Source organism: Myxocyprinus asiaticus, chromosome 25 (genome assembly GCF_019703515.2).
Source record: "Myxocyprinus asiaticus isolate MX2 ecotype Aquarium Trade chromosome 25, UBuf_Myxa_2, whole genome shotgun sequence".
Lineage (NCBI taxonomy): Eukaryota > Metazoa > Chordata > Actinopteri > Cypriniformes > Catostomidae > Myxocyprinus > Myxocyprinus asiaticus.
In genome coordinates this window covers 45,417,765-45,437,827 of record NC_059368.1, presented here as the reverse complement: position 1 = coordinate 45,437,827, position 20,063 = coordinate 45,417,765, and the positions used below count along the sequence as shown (strand labels likewise).

Below are 20,063 nucleotides of genomic sequence, written 5' to 3'. Positions count from 1 at the left end.
GATGCCTGTGTGTTTGTGTAGAGGAGAGATGTTTGGATGAAGAGACGTACATCAAAGCTCTGCTGGAGCTCAACCCCACTGCAGAGTGGATCATTAAATCTGCCCAGCACTGACCACAACAAAACATGCCAATCAACCAATCACACCTTAAACAAGAGGACAAACTCATGATTAAAGGGAAAGCAGTTCTTTACAACTGTACGACCGCTCGGAGTCCTCTGCTGCTGAGCGACACACCTCGCCCATCAACACTAGAATGACTGACTGCTTAACCATTACTAACCCGTGAGAAGTTTTAGATCAGATTGTTGAGTGGCAGGTTTAGGCACCGCATTTGTAGAAGAAACCAAACAGCTTGGAGTGTAATGGAAATAAGGGAAATTTGGCACTTTTCATTGCTTGCAAAGGAACGATTGTTTGAATGTTAGTGAATCTGATGAAAACATGTCTTGGTCACATTTCACCACAACATGAATGAAGAAATGAAAAAAATACAAACAAGAAGTTATATTTTGTGGAAACATTTTGCCCAAATATAAATATATTCTTTTTTTTTTTTTTTTTACTGCATTATAATAAAATACAATGATGTTTAAAATGAAATCAGCATAAATTAAAAACAACAAAACAACAAAAACTACCGTAATGTATAAATACTTTACAATTTAAGCATATGTTCTCATTGAATTTATGATTTATTGAGAATTTGGGAGGAATGTGCTTAACTGTCTTTCAAATAATGGTGCAAACAAAAAAAATCTATTGCTTTAAAACACTTTTTTAAAAGCTATTTTTTATGTGTTTGTTATATAGTTATTTAGATATACAGTGAATATATATAATTTATATATGGGTCAATGACGTGACGCTCATGTTTTTGTCCGCGTCTAATAAATGATTCAGAAATACATTACAAATGCAATTCACACATACACTTCTATGATGAACATGTTTTCAGTTACTGAGTTCAAAGTCATTTTGATATTTTTTTCTGGGGCTTAAAGTCAAAAATGTGATGCAACCGTCTGGAGACAGTGAAAAAAATTAAAGGTGTAATTAAAAGTTGAAAAAAGCAATGTCGGCATGAGTTGTGTTGAATAATCTTTTATCATTATTTCTTTAAAACAAATGCAGTGAAACTATTTTATTTTAAAATATATTTAACATTTAAAAAACTTTTGTCCACCAAATCAAAGTCAAGTGCGCAACCAACATGTAGGTAGAACTGTTGTTGTCATGTGACACAAATCCTAAAACAGAGAAGATCTCTTTAGACCCACAAGACATAAAAACAAATCATAATTTTGTCATATCATTAAATATCAATATTTTAATGAAAATGCACATTTGGTTCAGGTCATTTAGTGCAGCCATGAGAAAACCTCTTGATATTTTTGACTTAAAAATTCATGATATTTGTAAAAATATCTGTCACTTTGAAACGGATGTTTGAAAACTTCTTTAAATTAATGAAGTTGTGTACACTCTCATGTATTCAGTGTGTAAGGAAATTATTTTAATGCCTTTTGATGGTTGCACCACATAACATTTTTAAAATCATTAAATACATTTTTTGTACAAAATGCTATAAATGTTTTTCAACCAATTTGTGAAAACAACATGAACTCAAAGATTACATGTCTATGGACTTTTTAAATATTTCTAATTTGTATCACCTCGGACAACCTTATTTATCAATGACCCATATATAAATAACTATATACACACATGTTTGAAACAATATCTGGTAACACTTTATAATAAGGTTGTACTCATTAACATTGGGGGGGATGTTGTCATGATGGTAAATAGTCCTGTTTGTTCTCAAATACAGCCTTCATTACATGGATGATATTGTATATCTTTATAGAAATCATGACACAAAACAACAGAAATGAAGCTAAACGCTAAAGACCTCTTCTATGAAGCACTTCAATGAAGGGAACGCTGAACACTTAAACTGAGCATGTCTTTTTGTCATTATTAACAATGATGATGCAGATGTCATTTCAAATGAGTAGTTTTCAACTATGTGATTTATATATGTTTTATTATTACTACATCTATTGGCTTTTATTTTGTGCTGGAAACTGTGAACATGGCTGACAAGGACTGTTGTGTTTTAATGCTTCAGAAATAACCACTAAATGTTTTTGTAAATAAATGTTTAATTCCTCATGTCTGTCCACCTGTATTTTGTTGTGTCACTGATAATGCGGATGCTAATAATGTCAAACAAGTACATTCAGTTTGGGAAATTTCTGGAAATATTCAAGTCATTTTTCCTTCACTTGAACTTTCTCCTTCTGATTTTGGAGATTCAAATTCTCTGTGCATATCGCCACCTACTGGGCAGGGAGGAACATTTATGGCAAAAAAGGACTTAAATATTGATCTGCTTCTCACTCACGCCTATCATATCGCTTCTGAAGATCTAGACTAATCACTGGAGTCTTATGGATTTCTTTTATGTTCCCTTTATGTGGATTTTGGAGCTTCAAAGTCTGGTCACCATTCACTTGTGTTGTGAGGACCAACAGAGCTGAAATATTCTTCTAAATATCTTCATTTGTGTTGTGCAGAAAAATGAAAGTCATACACGTCTGGAATGGCATGAGGGTGAGTAAATGATGAGAGAATTTTCATTTTTGGGTAACTATCCCTTTAAACATCCTTTTGCATTTCACAAAGCTATTGCGTGTCTTCAAGTGGCTTTGAATAAAATGCACGAGTCATATGAATTATTTTAATGGTGCTTTTATGGTTATGTCATTTTTGGAGCTTGACAGTAACAAACATGACTGACACAGTATCGGATTTGGATCGCGCTCATCGGATCGATACCCAATCCGCATAAAAAAAGTCAGTATTGGAGCCGATACCGATCTAGGTACTGGATCAGTGCATCCCTAATATACTGTAATATATATATATATATCACATATCACGTTTATTGTTTACAAGCATAAATTGTACTATTTTCAAGTATTTAAATTGATCTTTAAGAACATCATCAGTTCAGTGAGCGTCTCAGAAGTGTTTCGGCTGAGAGTCGAATGGCTTCTTTACCTCATCTGTGCTATGAGTATTTTATTTTTTTTGTTTGTTTTTTTTTTTGTTTCTGATCAACAGCTGACTGTAAAGAACAGAAAGGATATTAAAAGAGACATTATTTAATAACACATGGATTGTGTGGATCTCATCTTTGGAGTTAAACCAAACTTTTACTCTCAAAGGATCTCACTGCTGAATAATTCACGATTAAACAACACAATCACTGTTGAGTGAAATATCAACATTTACCAGACAGTGGAGAGTTATTTTTAGTTGCATATGCAAGTGATTTTCTCACATTGAAGAGGGTTGCCCATAGTGTAAAAGATCAACCTTAGGATTTTCAGAATAAATATAGAGATCGTTCAAATGAAGATAGAAATTATTTGGAAAATGTATATTTTTACCCAGCCCAAGTGTAAAAGTCATACTCTGTTTTTGAGTCTACATGATAAGTACATGTTTGCAGCCATATGATTGCACAGTAGCTTGTAAAGCACGTGTGTACTGGTGAAAAGGTGTCTGGATGCAGTGTGTTGCGGAGAGATGTCCACCTCTCATGAGATCACACACTGAATCTAACATGATCTTCAGCTGAGCTTTATCTGCAACACATGATGTAGCATCATCACAACATGTTTTATGGTAATCCCCTGCCAATATCTGCTTTATATGACATGCAATACTGCAGTGCAAAGGCAAAATGCTGAAACTATTTTGTCCAAATTAAGTCTCTTAGACTGATGGATTTGTATGCACAGATGCAGTGAAAACAGTGAGACTATTCTAGAATCAACATCTAATCGGACAATAAATAAAAACAAACAAAATTTGAAGCCATTTTTTCTCAGTTTAGTTTCAGGTGTAGTATTTTGCCATTGTAGTGCAGAATAGCATTTAATATTTTCTTTGCTTGTTTACCGTTCCTGTGGTTTCTTTTCCACTGGGTCAGCCAGAAGCCTTTTAGAGTGATATTTTGGAATATAAAGGATTTCTGTATGAGAGGAAATTTAAATTTAGGAATTTAAATGTTCCGTTTTTTCTTAAGGCAGCAATATTAGCATGTATTTGCAAAGTCAAAATAAACTCACAGCAGGAATCTGCAGGGGTCTTTTGGCCATGCCTCCATATGTCACCATTGTGCCTCCAGAACTGATAGTAGAACTGGACAGTGGTCAGTCAAAATACTTTTATTGTAAATAGATAAATACAACTGTTAGGTAAAAGGAATTGATCATCTGAAAATGAAAATTCTGTCATCATTTACTCACCTACATGTCATTTCCAGCCTGTATGACTTTCTTTCAGGGGACACAAAAGAAGTTTAGAATGCACTTTTTCATACATAAAAGAAGTCTATATGACTTGTGCACTATATTTCAGTTCTTCTTTAGCCAAACAATAGCTTTATGTGAGGAACAGAACAATACTTAAGTTGTTAATTGGTGAAAATCGTGCCCTCATGCTCTGAAATCTCATTGGCGCCTCCATGTATTTAACCTAGTGAGACCCCGCATCCACATGCGTGGACATTACGTATTTGCTTCGCTATAGGCTATGCTTTATTTTTTTTGTTGCTTAAAACCAACTGATCTCAGTTCAGGAGACTCTAGGCTGTCATTAAAGGGTTAAACTTTCAGCGCACCGAGTCATGTGACAAAACAACATGGTGCCAATCTCAGCCGAGTTTGTCTTTTGGAGAAATGACAGTAAAACTACATCTGGTAAGAAACCAGCTTAACTTTTCACATTAAAACCTGTTGGAGTCTCTAGTTTCATCCGATATGCCATTTAAAAAAAATTGCATTGATTTATTGTGAAAGGACATGCTGGTAAACACAAAATCCACGTATGTGGACAACAGGACTAACATTCCATAAAAATCCTAATGGCTCCAGCAACTGGGAAAGCACTTCAGACTTGTTTGAAAAAAATTGTTCAGTCTCCTTTTACTAAAGAACTGACCAGACATCATGATCTGATCTAAACGTTTTCATCAGCGATCACACTCATCAGTAATAATTGTGGCACCAAGTGTTTTCTGGGGTTCCACTACAATAAAATGATTAATGAAATAAAAAGCAGAGGCAAAAGAATATGTTTTCATTAAACATCCTTTACTCACTGAAAGCTGCATATGGATGTACGCATTCTACTGTAAGCCCCGAGGGGATACATACACAATCACACATTCACAGGGTAAAGTAACTTCATGAATCACATCCTAAATCACTCTATTACAAGTGTTTATGTTCAAGCAGTACATGTGACAGGGAATCTGAGAGAAAGTTGGAAGGAGTTGGTTTGTCTGTCACACCTCATTCATTCTGGATCGGCTTGAGTGTCAAAGCTCCGACCGAAGAGTGCGAGATCTCAGCAAAACAGTTGGTAAAGTGTGACACCCTTGGCCAAAACCGTCTGGTTTGGAGCTGGCTAGTGAGACGTCGACTTAAGAACTGAAAATATTCCTTCAGAATTTATATGGGAATATAGATGTGCATCAAAAAAGTCACAAGACTTTGCCTCAACAAGCCATGTGAACACAAAATTTGCCCAGAGAATATCACGGTATAGCATCTGTGACAGACAAACTGTAAGACATCTGCCGCTGAAAACACGAAGTTCGTCCGAGTGTTTTGTCTGCTCACTCAAAACCGCAAGTCGTTTATTACATTTAATAAACGAGCCGCAGTGGCTTCAACTTCCATTTTAATTTCTATTACTGTATGTGCCAATTTTCCCAGAAGTGACGATTTTGTTCTCTTATGAGATGGAAACGCTGCTTTTTTGCAACATTCCAATTTTGTGCAGAAATGAAATTTGGAACTTGAATGGAAACATAGCTAGTGATGTCAAAACTGATGCAACGTGTCTTCATGTGTCATATTTGAATATGCATGACAAGAGCAACAACGGAGAGAAAGATTATCAGTGAATAATGACTTAAATTTCAGTCTGTTTCACACACAAAGCTATCGTATGACTTCGGAGACTTATATACAGTATAGCACATGAGTCATATGGACTAACTGAATGATACTTTAATGGGGATTTTTTTCTCTTTTAGGAGCTTGACAGCACCTGGTCACTGTTTGCTGAAAACAAGTCATACGAGTCATGAGGGTGAGTAAATGATGACAGAATTTAAAACTTTTAAAATATGCAACCTACTCAAGATTAGACAATACCAGTCCTCCACTTAAGCCCCCAACACAGTTCAAACCCAGTTTAGGTTTAGGGACCTCCTGTGAAACAAATAGTGTTTTAAATGAAGTGCTCCGTGTGTTGCATTTATTACTGTTGTGACAGAGTTTAAGCAATTCTGTAGGGAACTGCTACTTTCACTGTGATGTGGTTTGCCAAAGAACAGAATCCCCCACCTCAAAGATCTGATGAAGCCCTGATGACATCACTTCCTCTTCAGTGATGACATAATCAGCTCCCATTGATCGAAGCTCCTCAATCAACACTGCACAGTTTGGCCTGACTCAACAAATACATTAAATATCAATAATATATATATATATATATATATTTTTTTTTTTTTTTTTTTTTTTTTTTTTACAGATTTATTGCCTGTTTTAAATGCCCAATAACAATGAAATCAGATGGTGCTATGGATTTAGCAGGATTTATTATACTAATCTTATCTATAAAGCTATGTGAATGGATCTGTATTAGTCTTATGACAACATTATGAAGATTTTGTGGAAGTATTAGTTACTGTTTATAACGATATTGCATTATGTAACCTTAATGGAATTGGCATATAACACTGTGATATTTATCAGTGCTGTGCATATTGCATGTGTTATAAAGCTTTATAAAGGTGTTATGTACCTGTCTCTGATGATGTTAATTGTTTTCAGGCCCAGTGCTGCAGCGATCTGAATCACAGCCTGTCCAACTGCACTGTTAGAGCCATTCTGAATCACTGTACAGCCTACAAATAAAAGAGATTTAACAAAGCATAGTTATTCTAGTTTTGAATTTGAATTATGTTCAATTTGTCCTTTCAGATTAGTGCAAATTCATTCGTTTTCAATCTGTGACTGTTAGTTTTGTTTTTCAGCATATTTAGTTTCTATTTTAAGTTCATATACCCAAGTTTATTCATTAATTAAAATCATATTATTATTATAATTATATCATATTTAACAGCATTATATTTCTCAGGGCCATTCAGTGGCATTTTCATGTTTAATAAAGGCAGGTCGTAAAGGTTTCAGATTTTGTTACAGTATATATTGTATATTTTCATTTCTATACTTTTTTTTTTTATTTAATTTTGGAGTCCTAAAAATGTATTATAATTTATTTATTATTTAGTTGATATTTAGTTTATGTTCGTATGTTTTTTTTTCATTTACAGAAATGTTTTTAATTTTTATTTATTTATCAGTGAATTAATGTCATTTTACAAGGACCAATGATGACTTTTTGTTGATTGTGAAAAAAATATTGTAATAAAAATAGAAATTGTGAAATAAACATGTATGATTATTCTTACCAGGGCTGAGTGTTTGAAAGTCGTGCAGCATTCTGTACGCAGTGCAGGGGTTCACGAAAACCGTGGCGGCCCCCAGTAGAGAGATGTCTTTAGATACAGGGATCAGATCATCCTCTTCACACACTGCACCTGTCCTCCATGTACCTGACACACACACACACACACACGTTTGTGTGGCTATCATTATGAGGACTCTCCATAGACATATTGATTATTATACTGTATGAACTATAGATTCTATCCCCTAACCCTAACCCTACCCCTAAACCTAACCCTCACAAAAAACTTTCTGCATTTTTACATTTTCAATAAAACATCATTTAGTATATTTTTTATTTGAATTATGGGACACTAGAAATGTCCTCATAAACCACATTTATAGCATAATACCCTTGTAATTACCAGTTTATAACCTAAAAAAAATGTCCCTGTAAACCACCCAAACCTGCACACACACTCACACACACACACACACACACACACACACACTCACACACACTCACTCCTGCACACACATACACTCACACACACACACACACACACACACACACGCATCGCTGCTAATGTACTCTAAACACATGGCTTTAGTAATTTAACTATATGATGTGATGCGTCACTATAATGACATGATTTGTCTTTACCTCGTAATCTTATAGATGGTTTAAATTTTCAACATGATCTGACTTATATAATTAACAATGGTAAAAGGAAAAGTGCTTAAAAAAGTCCTATTACCTTTTCCTTATTTAAAAACCCTATTTACATTTTTTTATTATATTCCTGGTCAGTTTTGTCCTTTTGGACAGTTTGGTGCATATTATTTCAAAGGCTGATATCACCTAGCCCTCTTATATTTCAACCCCTCCCCTCCAAACTTCTGACCACTTTTCAAGATCAAGCCAATTCACAATGGATAAAATGAATTCAATTCTTACAATTCTTCTCATCAAGAATCCTTTTTTACTTAAAAATATGTCACATCACAGAGGTACACTGGTGAAGAATACGGTTTCATGTTGACTTTATTTTTTTCCCTGGAAATGACACAATGAATATATATTTCCTTACCAAAGCCAGCATCTATGGGCACAACCCAATCACCAGGCCTCAGTGTTGTGACATCACTGCCCACCTCTACCACCTCTGCCACACCCTCATTCCCCCCCACCGCAGGGAGGGGACACAAGATCGGGTATGTACCTATGGAGACATAATCCACTGTAGTCAGTTCACAATGTTTAGTCTCAATCACTCAACAGAGTAGAATAGAATAGAACAAAATATAATAGAATGGAATAAAACAGTGCAGAATAAATAGAATAGAATAGAACAGAACAAAACTGAGTAGAGAAGAATGAAGCAGAATAGATCCAAACTGAGTAGAGTGGAATAAAATGGAATGGAATAATGTGGAAAATAATGAAAAATAATAAGAACATAACAGAAAAGAGCAGAATAGAACCGAACAGCATAGAATAGGATATAATGGAACAGAACAGAATAGAATAGAATAGAATAGAATAGAATAGAACAGAACAGATTAGATTAGATTAAAAAAAGATCGGAACAGGGTAGAAAAAAATGGAGTGGAATAATGTGGGAAAGAATAAGAACAGAACAGAAAATAAAAGATCAGAAAAGAACCAAAAAGTGTAGAACAGGATAGAATAAAACAAAATAGAAAACAATAATAAACAAAGTATAATAGAATGGAGTGGAATAGAATGTGTAGAAAAGAATAAAAAAGAATAGAATCGAATGGAACAGAGTAGAATAGAAAAGAGTAAAACAGAATAAAACCCAACAGAGTAGAATAGAATAGAATTTCAGGGTTGTTCAATAAAATAATAAATGATATAAAGCAATAGTTCACCCAAAAATGAAAACTGCTTGAATGAAGCTATTGTGTGTTTTCAGAATATATAGTGCACAAATTATATGGACTACTCTGATGATACTTTCATGTTATTTATTTATTTTTGTCATGGTCATTTTTCCCATTCACTTTCATCATATGGAAAAGAATGGTGTGGTTATTTTTCAAAAAATTGTGTTCTGTGCAAGAAAATAAGTCATAAAGGTTTGGAGCAACATGAAGAATGACATACTTTAGAATTCTGGGTGAACCATTCCTTTAGGTAGCACTGTACTGTGGAAGAATATGAACAGATAGTGCTGTATGTGTGATGATTTCACCCTGGATCATGTTGATGTCTGCAGGATTGACTGGTGCTGCCAGCATGTGAACCCTCACACCACCATCTCCCACTGGAGGCATCAGCACCTGTTCCATCCTACAAACACATGTCAGGACAATGAGTGATATTCACAATGAGCATCACATCAAGCGGGCATGTGAGACTCATTTGAAAAACTTTGTTTTTGAGCTTTACTGTTGAGCTCCATGAACTTTCTAGAAGTATATGTTCATTCTGGACAGATGTTCATCAGTGAGTGTCTCCTGAGCTCTGAAACAGCAACATATTCCTCTGGGCTGTGTACATGCATTCAGCCTATGTGCTGAGGTATTGCTGTTGTAGTCTGTTATTAATTTATCCCAAAAAACATACATCACAAATATTTAACAAATGAAGCATCACTCTGCTGTGTTCATCATTTATCAAAGTTGAAGATATACCCTAATATGAAGTAACATGACTGATGAAATCAAGAATAAAGAAAATGAAATGTTCATACCTCACAGTGTTAATATCATGTGAGTGTTCTCTATAAACTAAAGCTGAGCAGTGGTGAATCATTCTCCAGATTCGAGAGCATCTCTTCTGTCGTTCCCTCAGTAGTGTGATCCCGGCGTGAGTGGCTCTGTACAGCACACATCTGATGACCATGACTGCTCCTCTTCAACTCTGAGTGCGTTAAACATCTACAGCCTGCTCAACAAAATGTGTACTTCCTTCAACTTGTTCACTGTTACAATCCTTACTGTGTGATGAGGAAACAGTTCGTCTCTCTTCAGTTTTTATCATTGAGCAAACATTCTCTCTTCCTGAATGTCAAAGATGTAAGAACTCATTGATCAGACCTGCAGTGAAACTCTGTGTGGCACGTTAGGCATCTTTGTATTTCTGCAGGAAACCACGCGCTGCTAACAGATTTTTACATTTCTAGGGGAGAGCGGGGCTAGCTGTCACACTTCTTATTCCAGTGAATATTTCTCAGGGTAGGTTTATTTTTTTTATTTTTTTATTTTTAAGTCAGTTCCTGTAGAAGCACATACATTAAAGTCTGAGCTACAAAAAAGCTGTGAACATTTCCACTGTTATTGCCCAGGAAAAAAGATACAGTTCACTGACCATTTGTAACAACTTGCCCCAATAGCAGGGTTGGAAATCAGACTAAAATTATTGACCCTCATACTCATCCTGTTTATGAACACACTTCCTCAATATCAGTGATTATTTCAACATAGTGTATAGGGAACATATTGTAACACAGTTGTATCAGAGGGGATATTTCTTTATTTTGAAACACTGTTCATTTACACACAACATGTAATCACTCCATGCAAAAATATACACCAGGACTTCATGAATGAAGGATTACATGTTTATAGCAAGTCAGGTTTATGTCAAGTTCATGTTTATGTTTATGTTTAGTTCACGTGTATAGTTAGGGCATTCACTTTTGTAAATAAACTGCACTTGGGTTCTTCATCTTCACGTCTTCGTCATTGCCAGTGCCAGCACACGTTACAGAATACTTGACCGAACCATGAACCCAGCAGTTCAGCTTCTGCGCCTACGTCAGGGGAATCGTCCCCTGGAGGACTATGTGGAGGACTTTTGCGATCTGGCCTTCCAGGTGGACTTTAATGAGGTTGCACTCAAAGACTGTTTCTGGTTTGGACTGAGTGAGCCAATCTCCATTCTGATGCCAGGCGGTAAGAGTACCCTTACCCTCGCTCAGTATATCGACCTCGCTCTGCAGATCATTGGTTCCGCGTTCACTGTGGGGGAGGCGGATGCCGAGCCAGAGGTCCACGACATGGCCGCTGCCGAGCCAGAGGTCCACGACATGGCCGCCGCCGAGCCAGAGGTCCACGTCATGGCCGGCGCCGAGCCAGAGGTCCACGTCATGGCCGGCGCCGAGCCAGAGGTCCACGTCATGGCCGCCGCCGAGCCAGAGTTCCACGTCATGGCCGCCAATCCAGAGTTCCTAGTCATGGTCGCTGAGCTAGCACCATCTTTTGCTCCATGCCACGTCACAGCAACGCCTCAGCCTGCTCCATGCCACGTCACAGCAACGCCTCAGCCTGCTCCATGCCACACCACAGCAACGCCTCAGCCTGCTCCATGCCACGTCACAGCAACGCCTCAGCCTGCTCCATGCCACGTCACAGCAACACCTCAGCCTGCTCCATGCCACGCCACAGCAACGCCTCAGCCTGCTCCATGCCACGCCACAGCAACGCCTCAGCCTGCTCCATGCCACGCCACAGCAACGCCTCAGCCTGCTCCATGCCACGTCACAGCAACGCCTCAGCCTGCTCCATGCCACGTCACAGCAACCCCTCAGCCTGCTCCATGCCACGTCACAGCAACGCCTCAGCCTGCTCCATGCCACGTCACAGCCACACCTGAGCAGTTGGACCTGGAGATGGTTCCCACCCTTATACCCACCCTTCGTTCTCCTGAGCAGGCAAGGGGAACTTTCGGCCCTCCGACCCCGCCTGGACCCTCCGAGCCCTGGACTTCGCCTTGGCCTGTCAGTCCCTCGACATTGCCTCAGCTCTGCGTTCCCTCGGCTCCACTGCGGTCCTTCAGCCTGTCGGCTTTGCCGGGGTCCCTCGTCCCTCCGGCTCCTCCTTGGTCTGTTGGTCACCTGGCTCCGCTTTAGCTCTCCGATCCTTTGGCTGTGCCTCGTCCCTCCGATCTGTCAGCTCTACCAGGGACCTCCTTCCCTACGGCTCCACCTTGGTCCTCAGTCCCACCGGCTCCACCTCAGTCTTCTGAACCCCCAGCTCCGCCTTGCTCCTCCGAGCCTCCAGCGCCGCCTTGGTCCTCCCTGCCATCAGCTCCACCCTGGCCTTTCGAGTCTTCGGCTACTCTCCGGGCACCAAGTTCCATGGCTCCGCCCCTTGAGCCTCTCACGGCTCCGCCTTCCATGGCTCCGCCCCTCGAGCCTCTCATGGCTCCACCCTCCACGGACTCTGCCACGCCCCACGCCTCAAGACACCCCCCCCCCCCCCCCCCGCTCCCTACAGAACTTTGAATTTATGTCATGTTTTACGTGTTTTGTTTATGTGTTGGGGTGTCGGGAGCCACCCCTTAGTGGGGGGGATATGTCATGTGTAGTTTGTTGATTCATGTCTTTTATTTTGAAATGTTTAGTTCCTGTTTCCCTTGTCATGTGATTTCTGTTTTCCCTCCATGTTCATGTGTCATGTTTTCATTGGTTTATTGTTTAATTAGCTTGTTATGAGTTCTGTTTGTTCATTGGTTTATGTTCTCCCATGTCCATGTATTTAAGCCTCATGTTTTCCATTGTGTTTTGTCAAGTATTGAATGTGAATGTGAGTATAGATGTTTATGTCAGGCCACGTTTATATCAAGTCAGGTTTATGTCAAGTTCATGTTTATGTTTATGTTTAGTTCACGTGTATAGTTAGGGCATTCACTTTTGTAAATAAACTGCACTTGGGTTCTTCATCTTCACGTCTTCGTCATTGCCAGTGCCAGCACACGTTACAGTTACACTGTAATTAGTACGAGATGGTGAAATTGTAAGAAACTGTACAAAAACATATGACTTTTACTGCCATTGTAAGTGAACCAACGAACAAGGTTCCTAAGTCCTAATGATCCTAAAACATTCCTAACATATCCTAAATTACCCCCTAATATAAGTCTAAACCAAACTGTAAAGTCTAACCCCCTTGCCTAAACCCTAAACTTAATTATGATTTCAACCCCTTACAACCTGAAGGCATTTTTTTAAAGATTTAATGCTTAAATGGCATATCCAAAAGTAAGAGCTTATAACTCTAAAAAATAGCAATGAGGTCCAGGTTGTGCTGAGTGACTCCAGCCAGGTCTCCTAAGCAACCAAACTGGCCCGGTTGCTAGGGAGGGTAGAGTCACATGGGATAACCTCCTCGTGGTCGCTATAATGTGGTTCTCGCTCTCGGTGGGGCGCCTGGCGAGTTGTGCGTGGATGCTGCGGAGAATAGCTTGAAGCCTCCACACGCGTTATGTCTCCGCAGTAACACGCTCAACAAGCCACATGATAAGATGCGCGGATTGACTGTCTCAGACGCGGAGGCAACTGAGATTCATCCTCCACCACCTGGATTGAGGCGAGTCACTACGCCACCATGAGGACTTAGAGCGCATTGGGAATTGGATATTCAAAAGTGGGGAGAAAAGGGGAGCAAAAAAATAAAAATAGCAAAGAGGGTCAACTGCATGGTATCAATTTATAGAAAACCTTTCAAAATGTGAAGAAAATATATTAGGATCAAGCTTGGAGACTCTGCTGACAAACCACAGAAAAAAATGACCGTTAAAAATAAACTTTCAGTTATTATTCATGTTTGACATTATACCTTTTAGACAGTAAAAATGGAAGGTCATCAAATTAACTTTGGTGTTGTTCTCCAACATGTCAACTATACCAGGAGAAAATTGTGTTGATAGTACAAAGCAATCCAAAGTTATAGCATATGGAAACATGTAGGCTATTGTGCCCTTTTATTGATCAAAAGTTCCCAAAAACCTCTCCAAGCAGGTATTCAGGTCCTTTATTGAACGTTAAAACAGAATAACTGAAAACTATGAAAAATACTTCACATTGTTCACATTGGCTTCTTATTCCATCACTCTGAAAACTGTGCATTGAACGCCCTCTTGTGCACAGTCTGTGTATGTGCGCTCTGGTTCTGCTGACCCATTTGGGGATCTGCCTGTTTCCAAAGATGGAATCTAACACTCTCTAGAGATCCAGTGAGAACGATCTGACACATCTATGATGTGAAGGATCATGTTTTAGTGAATCGATCCCAAAGAAACCACCGCTATCGAGATGTCATTAACGATACCCTGCATGGCTGTCATCAACATCTTAAAGGAATATTTCAGGATCTACACATCTTATGTTGAGTGAGGTCTTGTTTGATTAAGTTGTGATATGCCATTTTATATATAATGTTTATTTTTCACCAAAATGTGACGATAATTCTGTTTATCTGTTTATTATACATGTTGATTTCACACTTATTCTCACTGTAGTTTGGTCACTGAGTGGAACACATTTACTCGTTGTATTCTAATTAACAAGAGCTTTCCAAAGAAATATGATACATGGCTGTGTGATCTTTTTGATTTTTTACTGGTTCTAAATATGAATATTGCGATCACAAATTTGCAAATTGTGAAAAAGGAACAGTTCTAATTTTACCCTGGTACCAGGCCACTCCATGTTTAAGGGGTTAATTGGAAAATAACTCTTGTGTACCATGGAATAAAGAAAACGTCTGGGTTTGGAACAAGACGAGGGAATCGTGTTATAGGTTACTGACCTCCATCAGTCATTTGCATTGCATAAATAAATATGGAATGAGGAACCAAATGTGTTTCTTTCTCAAAATAAAATGTTGGATAGGAGGCTTCATAAAATGTCATGCCTGAATTGTATCGATCTGAAATTCTCACTGTTGAATAGTTGGTCTAAAAGTCGTACCTTTCCATACAAGCCAAGTCATACGATATCTTACGTTTTAGCCATCTCGTACAAATTATTCTCATGATGAGACTATGTTGTTTTATTCATATACCTGATCTGGGTTTTTTATATTTTTTGTAGCTTTAGGGTGGAATATTTGCAATTTTTATGTCAATCACACTCGACATTTGTCCTGATTGTGCACATACATCTTTAAAACTCTTGCACCAATTTATGAATTGCACCATATGAAGTATTGCACAGAAATGTGCAAAAATATGATTTAAATATATATTGACGTACAAAAGGTCTCAAATGTTGTGACACTTTTTTTGAATAGTGTTATTAGAAGTTAAAATGTTAATGCACAGATTTAAGTCCTTCTAATTTGATATAAAAAGATATGATATCATATTAAATGATATTATGTTATGGTGTAAATGTCAGGGTAGGTGTTTAACACTTGCGGGTCAGTTTAGGAGCATCACCTGTTTCAGACCAGTCTCTGATTTGAGCCACATTTTAAAGGTCATATGAACAACCTCATAGATTTGAGCAAAAATTCTGAATTGGCTGCTTTGCGGTGTGAACGTAGTTCATTGTCGATGCGTGTCTTAAGCAATTTGTTTTTGATTCCTCAAGGCCTTTCACTCTTTAAAATAAAGGTTCTTGTTATCCATAAAAAACATGTTTGGCTGTATAGGGTTCTTGAATTGATATACAGTTCTTTGGAGATGGAAAAAGTTCTCAATGTTTTATTTCCTCAGATCAGTGTATTGGTTTCTGGGTTCTTTAAAGCAGTATAGAGAATGTTTTCTCAAGAACTAGAGAATAAGAAGTTTGTGTGGAACTTCAGTAGGTTCTCCTGTGACGTCAGACTGTAAAAGCCTTGTTGGAACATTTCTTTTTAAGAGTGTTAGATTTAGTTTCATTGAAAAATGTCTGTGAGCCTAAAGTCTTTGGCTTGTTTAGGTGTTTGTTTCTATTTTTGTTATGAGTTATTTGGCTGTGAGTGCTAGAGCTTGAGATCCAGTCCATTCTCTGAATGTTTCTGTACTTTGTCTTGTAGATTTATTATTATTTTTGATTAATTCATTCACTGATAGGTGAGATTGTCTTTGTATCTGGTTAGAGGTGTGAGGAGTGTGTGTGTGTGTGTGTGTGTGTGTATGTATAGTTAGCGGGGCAGGTGACAGGTTGAACTCCTCTGAGCTCCAGGGCTTTGTTCATTTGGACCTCCAGAACCTTCCCAGCTTTAGTGATCTTCACATTTCTCCTTTAAACGCTGTGTTTATAGTCAGTCCAAACTGCTTCAGACCCTCTGCAACAAACACACAGGATTCAGTCATGTTTATGAAACCAGCCAAAAATATCAAAACTGATTCTCAACTGATGTCCTAAAACAGGTGATTCTTCTGTTAGGGGATCTTTTCAGTCCCTTGGGATCATTTTAAGGGGAAAAAATGCTGTTCATTATTATGTTAACAATGGATTATTAAAGCTTTAAACTTTTTAATTGTGTCTCTATAATTATTTTAAGTGATAAAATGTAACATTTGGCAGAATTTTACCATTTTGGAATGTCAATTACCCAGACTTTTTAAACATCACCACTTAATAAATGTGTAAAAAGTAGGACTAACATTTTCACATGTAATTAACATGTGATTAATAATATGAAAAACAAAAAAGCTTTAAAATATGTTACGCAATTTGACACGAGTACACGGACCATCAATTAAAAATAGCGCAAACAGAATTAGGCCAATAATAGCGTTCAGTGCAATGATATGGAAATAAAAGAAACACTATTTTGAATTAAACATACTTATTGAATTGTCCAAATACTTGTCTGTTGCCAAAATATTTGTATATGATGTAATGTATTTGAATTATCTGAATTGTAAGATTTATTAAATATTATATAATATTTATATTTATTTTTATTACTTTATTTGGGAGTCTTTTTCAGTAAATATTGATATATGTGATCAATCTAACAGCACTAAAAGTGTCAAAATGAGCAAAGTTAAGTTTTTCTAATTTTTCACATTTTTAGAAAAAAAATGTTTTTCTAAAAAATACAATATGTACAATTATATTTTCAATTTATGCAGTATTTGTGTGTACATTTTTAAATTGCTTTAGAACAAATAATTACTCTCCAATACTGCTGTAATGACCATCACACAGATTTCACAAAACTGACTGAAACTGACTTTCACCAAAGAGTTTTAGAAATATTTTTACATCATGATCTGAGAGTAGCTTCATTAATTGTCATTGCCAAACAGGTTATTATTTGAGAATTTTAATTTAGAAACAATTTATTTTCATATGTATAAATTCAAAGATAGTTGACTGTTGGGGGCCTGGGTAGCTCAGTGAGTAAAGATGCTGACTACCACACCTGAAGTCGCGAGTTTGAATCCAGGGCATGCTGAGTGACTTCAACCAGGTCTCCTAAGCGACCAAATTGGCCCGGTTGCTAGGGAGGGTAGAGTCACATGGGTTACCTCCTCATGGTTGCGATTAGTGGTTCTCGCTCTCAATGGGGCGTGGATCACGGAGAATAGCATGAGTCTCCACAGTGTCATGCACAACAAGTCACGTGATAAGATGCGCAGATTGACTGTCTCATAAGTGGAGGCAACTCAGACTTGTCCACCACCACCCGGATTGAGGTGAGTAACCGCACCACCATGAGGACCTACTAAGTAGTGGGAATTGGGCATTCCAAATTGGAGAGAAAATGTTTTTTTTAATGGTGGAATAAAAAAAGCATATTTTTATTCCAGGACGTGATAAATATTTTAACACAGTTTGAAGATGTTTCAGCAGTAAAAGTGACCCAACTGAAAAATCACCCAAGTATAGAAATCAAATAATACATTTATTTTCAGTGGATTAGCACCAAGCTGCTCCAATGAAAACTATGACACCACGGCAACAAAGTTTGATTGACGTACCGGGGTATCCTCCCACATACACAGGGTCATTGGCGTAGCTTAGACACCAAACAACACTTTTGCAAATTAATAAAAAATCAAATCATACTGGCTTTGGCATTAAAATAAGTTCCTTTTTCCGGGTTGGCAAAACAGGAGCCCACGAGGTAGCTGGATGTGGGGTTCTCCATGTCTAATGGCAGATTCAGCATCTTGAAGTTCCTGATGCAAGCGCTGATACTGTACAGCACCTACACAAGCACACCACGCACAGAGAACAATCGAAAACAATTACATTTTTATACAGATTAAAGTTAAAGAAGGTCTCATCACATTTTGTCTGATGGTCACTAAAAAGTATCTTATAAAATACTGTTAGCAATTCATTTGAAAAACTTGACGCTTTAGAAACTTTGTTCGCCAAGTACAAAACAAACAGGGAACTACATAAATAAAGAAATTATATGTACACTCTTAAAAATAAAGGTTCCAAAAGGGGGTTTCGCAGTTCTCAGCAATGTTGCAGAAGAACCACTTTTGGTTCCCCAAAGAACCTTTCAGAACGTGTCCTCGCAATACATTTACCATATTTTAACCTTGATATTCATAGTCAGACCATTGTAATAAAACAGGACAATGAAAACTATGATAATAAAAATAATACTTTTGTGGTTATGGTTTCACTACAAATAACATGGTAGGTATTTAAGCTTAAAAATAAATTACAATTGTGTAAAATAATTAATGCATTTAAGAGAATGTTTAAAATTGAGGTGTTTAATAAGTATGAAAGAATGGGTTGATAGGTACATTGTATTATGCAAATATGTGTATATGTTTGTATTAATGTATATGTGTCATCTATATAGAAATTAAGCAGTTAAAGCAAATGGTACATTTTGTTAAGTTTGATTAAAATTATGTATTTGTTAGGGTCAAGTCAAATTTCTAAATGTTATATTTTCCTTTTATTTTCTTTTTTTCTTACGAGTTGTGAATAGGATAGTAAATGGAAATATTTAAAGAGATAATATAGAGAGAATATAAAACTAGATAAACTAGGTAAAAAAGTGTAAACATAATAAGCTTTGGCTTCAGCCTAAATAAAGAAATAAATGAAATGAATGAAAATGAAAATTAAATGATACAGTATACTGTATTAAAAACATGGCTTCAGCAAAAAACAAAACATGGTTAGCCTACAACAGTCATGGTTACTACAATATTACTATAGAAAAATGATTTCCGGCAAAATCATTTCCGCACTTTATTGCGAGGGCAAGCAAAACAATTCCCGCCCTGTCATCTAAGGAGCTCCGTACAAGTGTGATCTGCATGTTTTAAATGCTTTTCTTCTTCTTTTTTTTTTTACTCAGAACTAACGACAATTCAATGACTTCTAATCAGCTGGTGTCAAGGTGATTTTTACTCTCACCTTTTCTTGACCTTTCTGTCATCAAACTCAAAGGCCATGTGACTGTTTCTGGACAGACCAAACTGTTTGGCCAATTCCAGGACAACAGGCTCTGCCTCCGCTGCACAGGAAACTTGCCACTGGACAGAGAAAATGCAAATCAAATGCTAAATATTGCATCATTTCTGACCCACCAAAACATTCTCAAGATTGTCGGTCACTAAACACAGTACAGAAATGATAAGACGTTTGACTTTTATTTTACAATAAAGTCAGTAGATGGCGCCAGAGAAAAGCTAATGGAGGTATCTTTGGCACAATTTAAATTCATATGAACACATGCACACACAAACACAAGAGCACATATAAAGGGGGTCATGTCACAAGAAATCACATTTTCTCTGATCTTTTGGGAAAGGCTTGTAACTTTCAGAACTTAAATGGATAATTCAAAGCT

The 20,063-nt window shown here is 37.3% G+C and overlaps 3 protein-coding genes and 1 long non-coding RNA gene across 8 annotated transcripts in view; 2 read left to right on the top strand and 2 right to left on the bottom strand.

Annotated features, from left to right (window-relative positions):
• LOC127415809 (rho GTPase-activating protein 18-like) overlaps positions 1-564 on the top strand; it is a 51,609-nt gene extending 51,045 nt beyond the window's left edge. For both annotated transcript variants that reach the window (XM_051654769.1, XM_051654768.1), the window contains one exon: positions 22-564. Coding sequence is in view for 1 of the 2 variants with exons in the window: in XM_051654768.1 (XP_051510728.1) it covers positions 22-113 (92 nt within the window). In the remaining variant the exon portion in view is untranslated. The remainder of the gene's footprint in view (positions 1-21) is intronic.
• Positions 565-1,458: 894 nt separating this feature from the next.
• LOC127415854 (enoyl-[acyl-carrier-protein] reductase, mitochondrial-like) lies at positions 1,459-10,541 on the bottom strand. Of its 3 annotated transcripts, none has more exons than XM_051654852.1 (10): positions 10,262-10,541; positions 9,761-9,858; positions 8,633-8,764; positions 7,565-7,708; positions 6,895-6,997; positions 6,435-6,537; positions 6,226-6,299; positions 4,146-4,218; positions 3,976-4,048; positions 1,459-3,659 (listed from the first exon to the last, which is right to left on the bottom strand). In XM_051654852.1, the coding sequence occupies exons 1-10, from the start codon at positions 10,411-10,413 to the stop codon at positions 3,499-3,501; spliced, it is 1,113 nt and encodes a 370-aa protein (XP_051510812.1). In that variant the 5' UTR covers positions 10,414-10,541; the 3' UTR covers positions 1,459-3,498. The 3 variants fall into 3 exon arrangements, with proteins under 3 accessions (XP_051510812.1, XP_051510813.1, XP_051510814.1); XM_051654853.1 differs by having other exon boundaries at positions 4,146-4,206; XM_051654854.1 differs by having other exon boundaries at positions 10,267-10,415.
• Positions 10,542-10,708: 167 nt separating this feature from the next.
• Positions 10,709-12,644, top strand: LOC127415855 (uncharacterized). Of its 2 annotated transcripts, none has more exons than XM_051654857.1 (2): positions 10,709-11,620; positions 11,681-12,644. In XM_051654857.1, the coding sequence occupies exons 1-2, from the start codon at positions 11,297-11,299 to the stop codon at positions 12,419-12,421; spliced, it is 1,065 nt and encodes a 354-aa protein (XP_051510817.1). In that variant the 5' UTR covers positions 10,709-11,296; the 3' UTR covers positions 12,422-12,644. The 2 variants fall into 2 exon arrangements, with proteins under 2 accessions (XP_051510817.1, XP_051510815.1); XM_051654855.1 differs by having other exon boundaries at positions 10,709-11,650.
• Positions 12,645-15,695: 3,051 nt separating this feature from the next.
• Positions 15,696-19,746, bottom strand: LOC127415896 (uncharacterized). Its single transcript, XR_007893013.1, has 3 exons — positions 19,628-19,746; positions 18,302-18,443; positions 15,696-16,565 (listed from the first exon to the last, which is right to left on the bottom strand). It is a non-coding gene; the product is annotated as an uncharacterized LOC127415896 (long non-coding RNA).
• Positions 19,747-20,063: the final 317 nt, after the last annotated feature.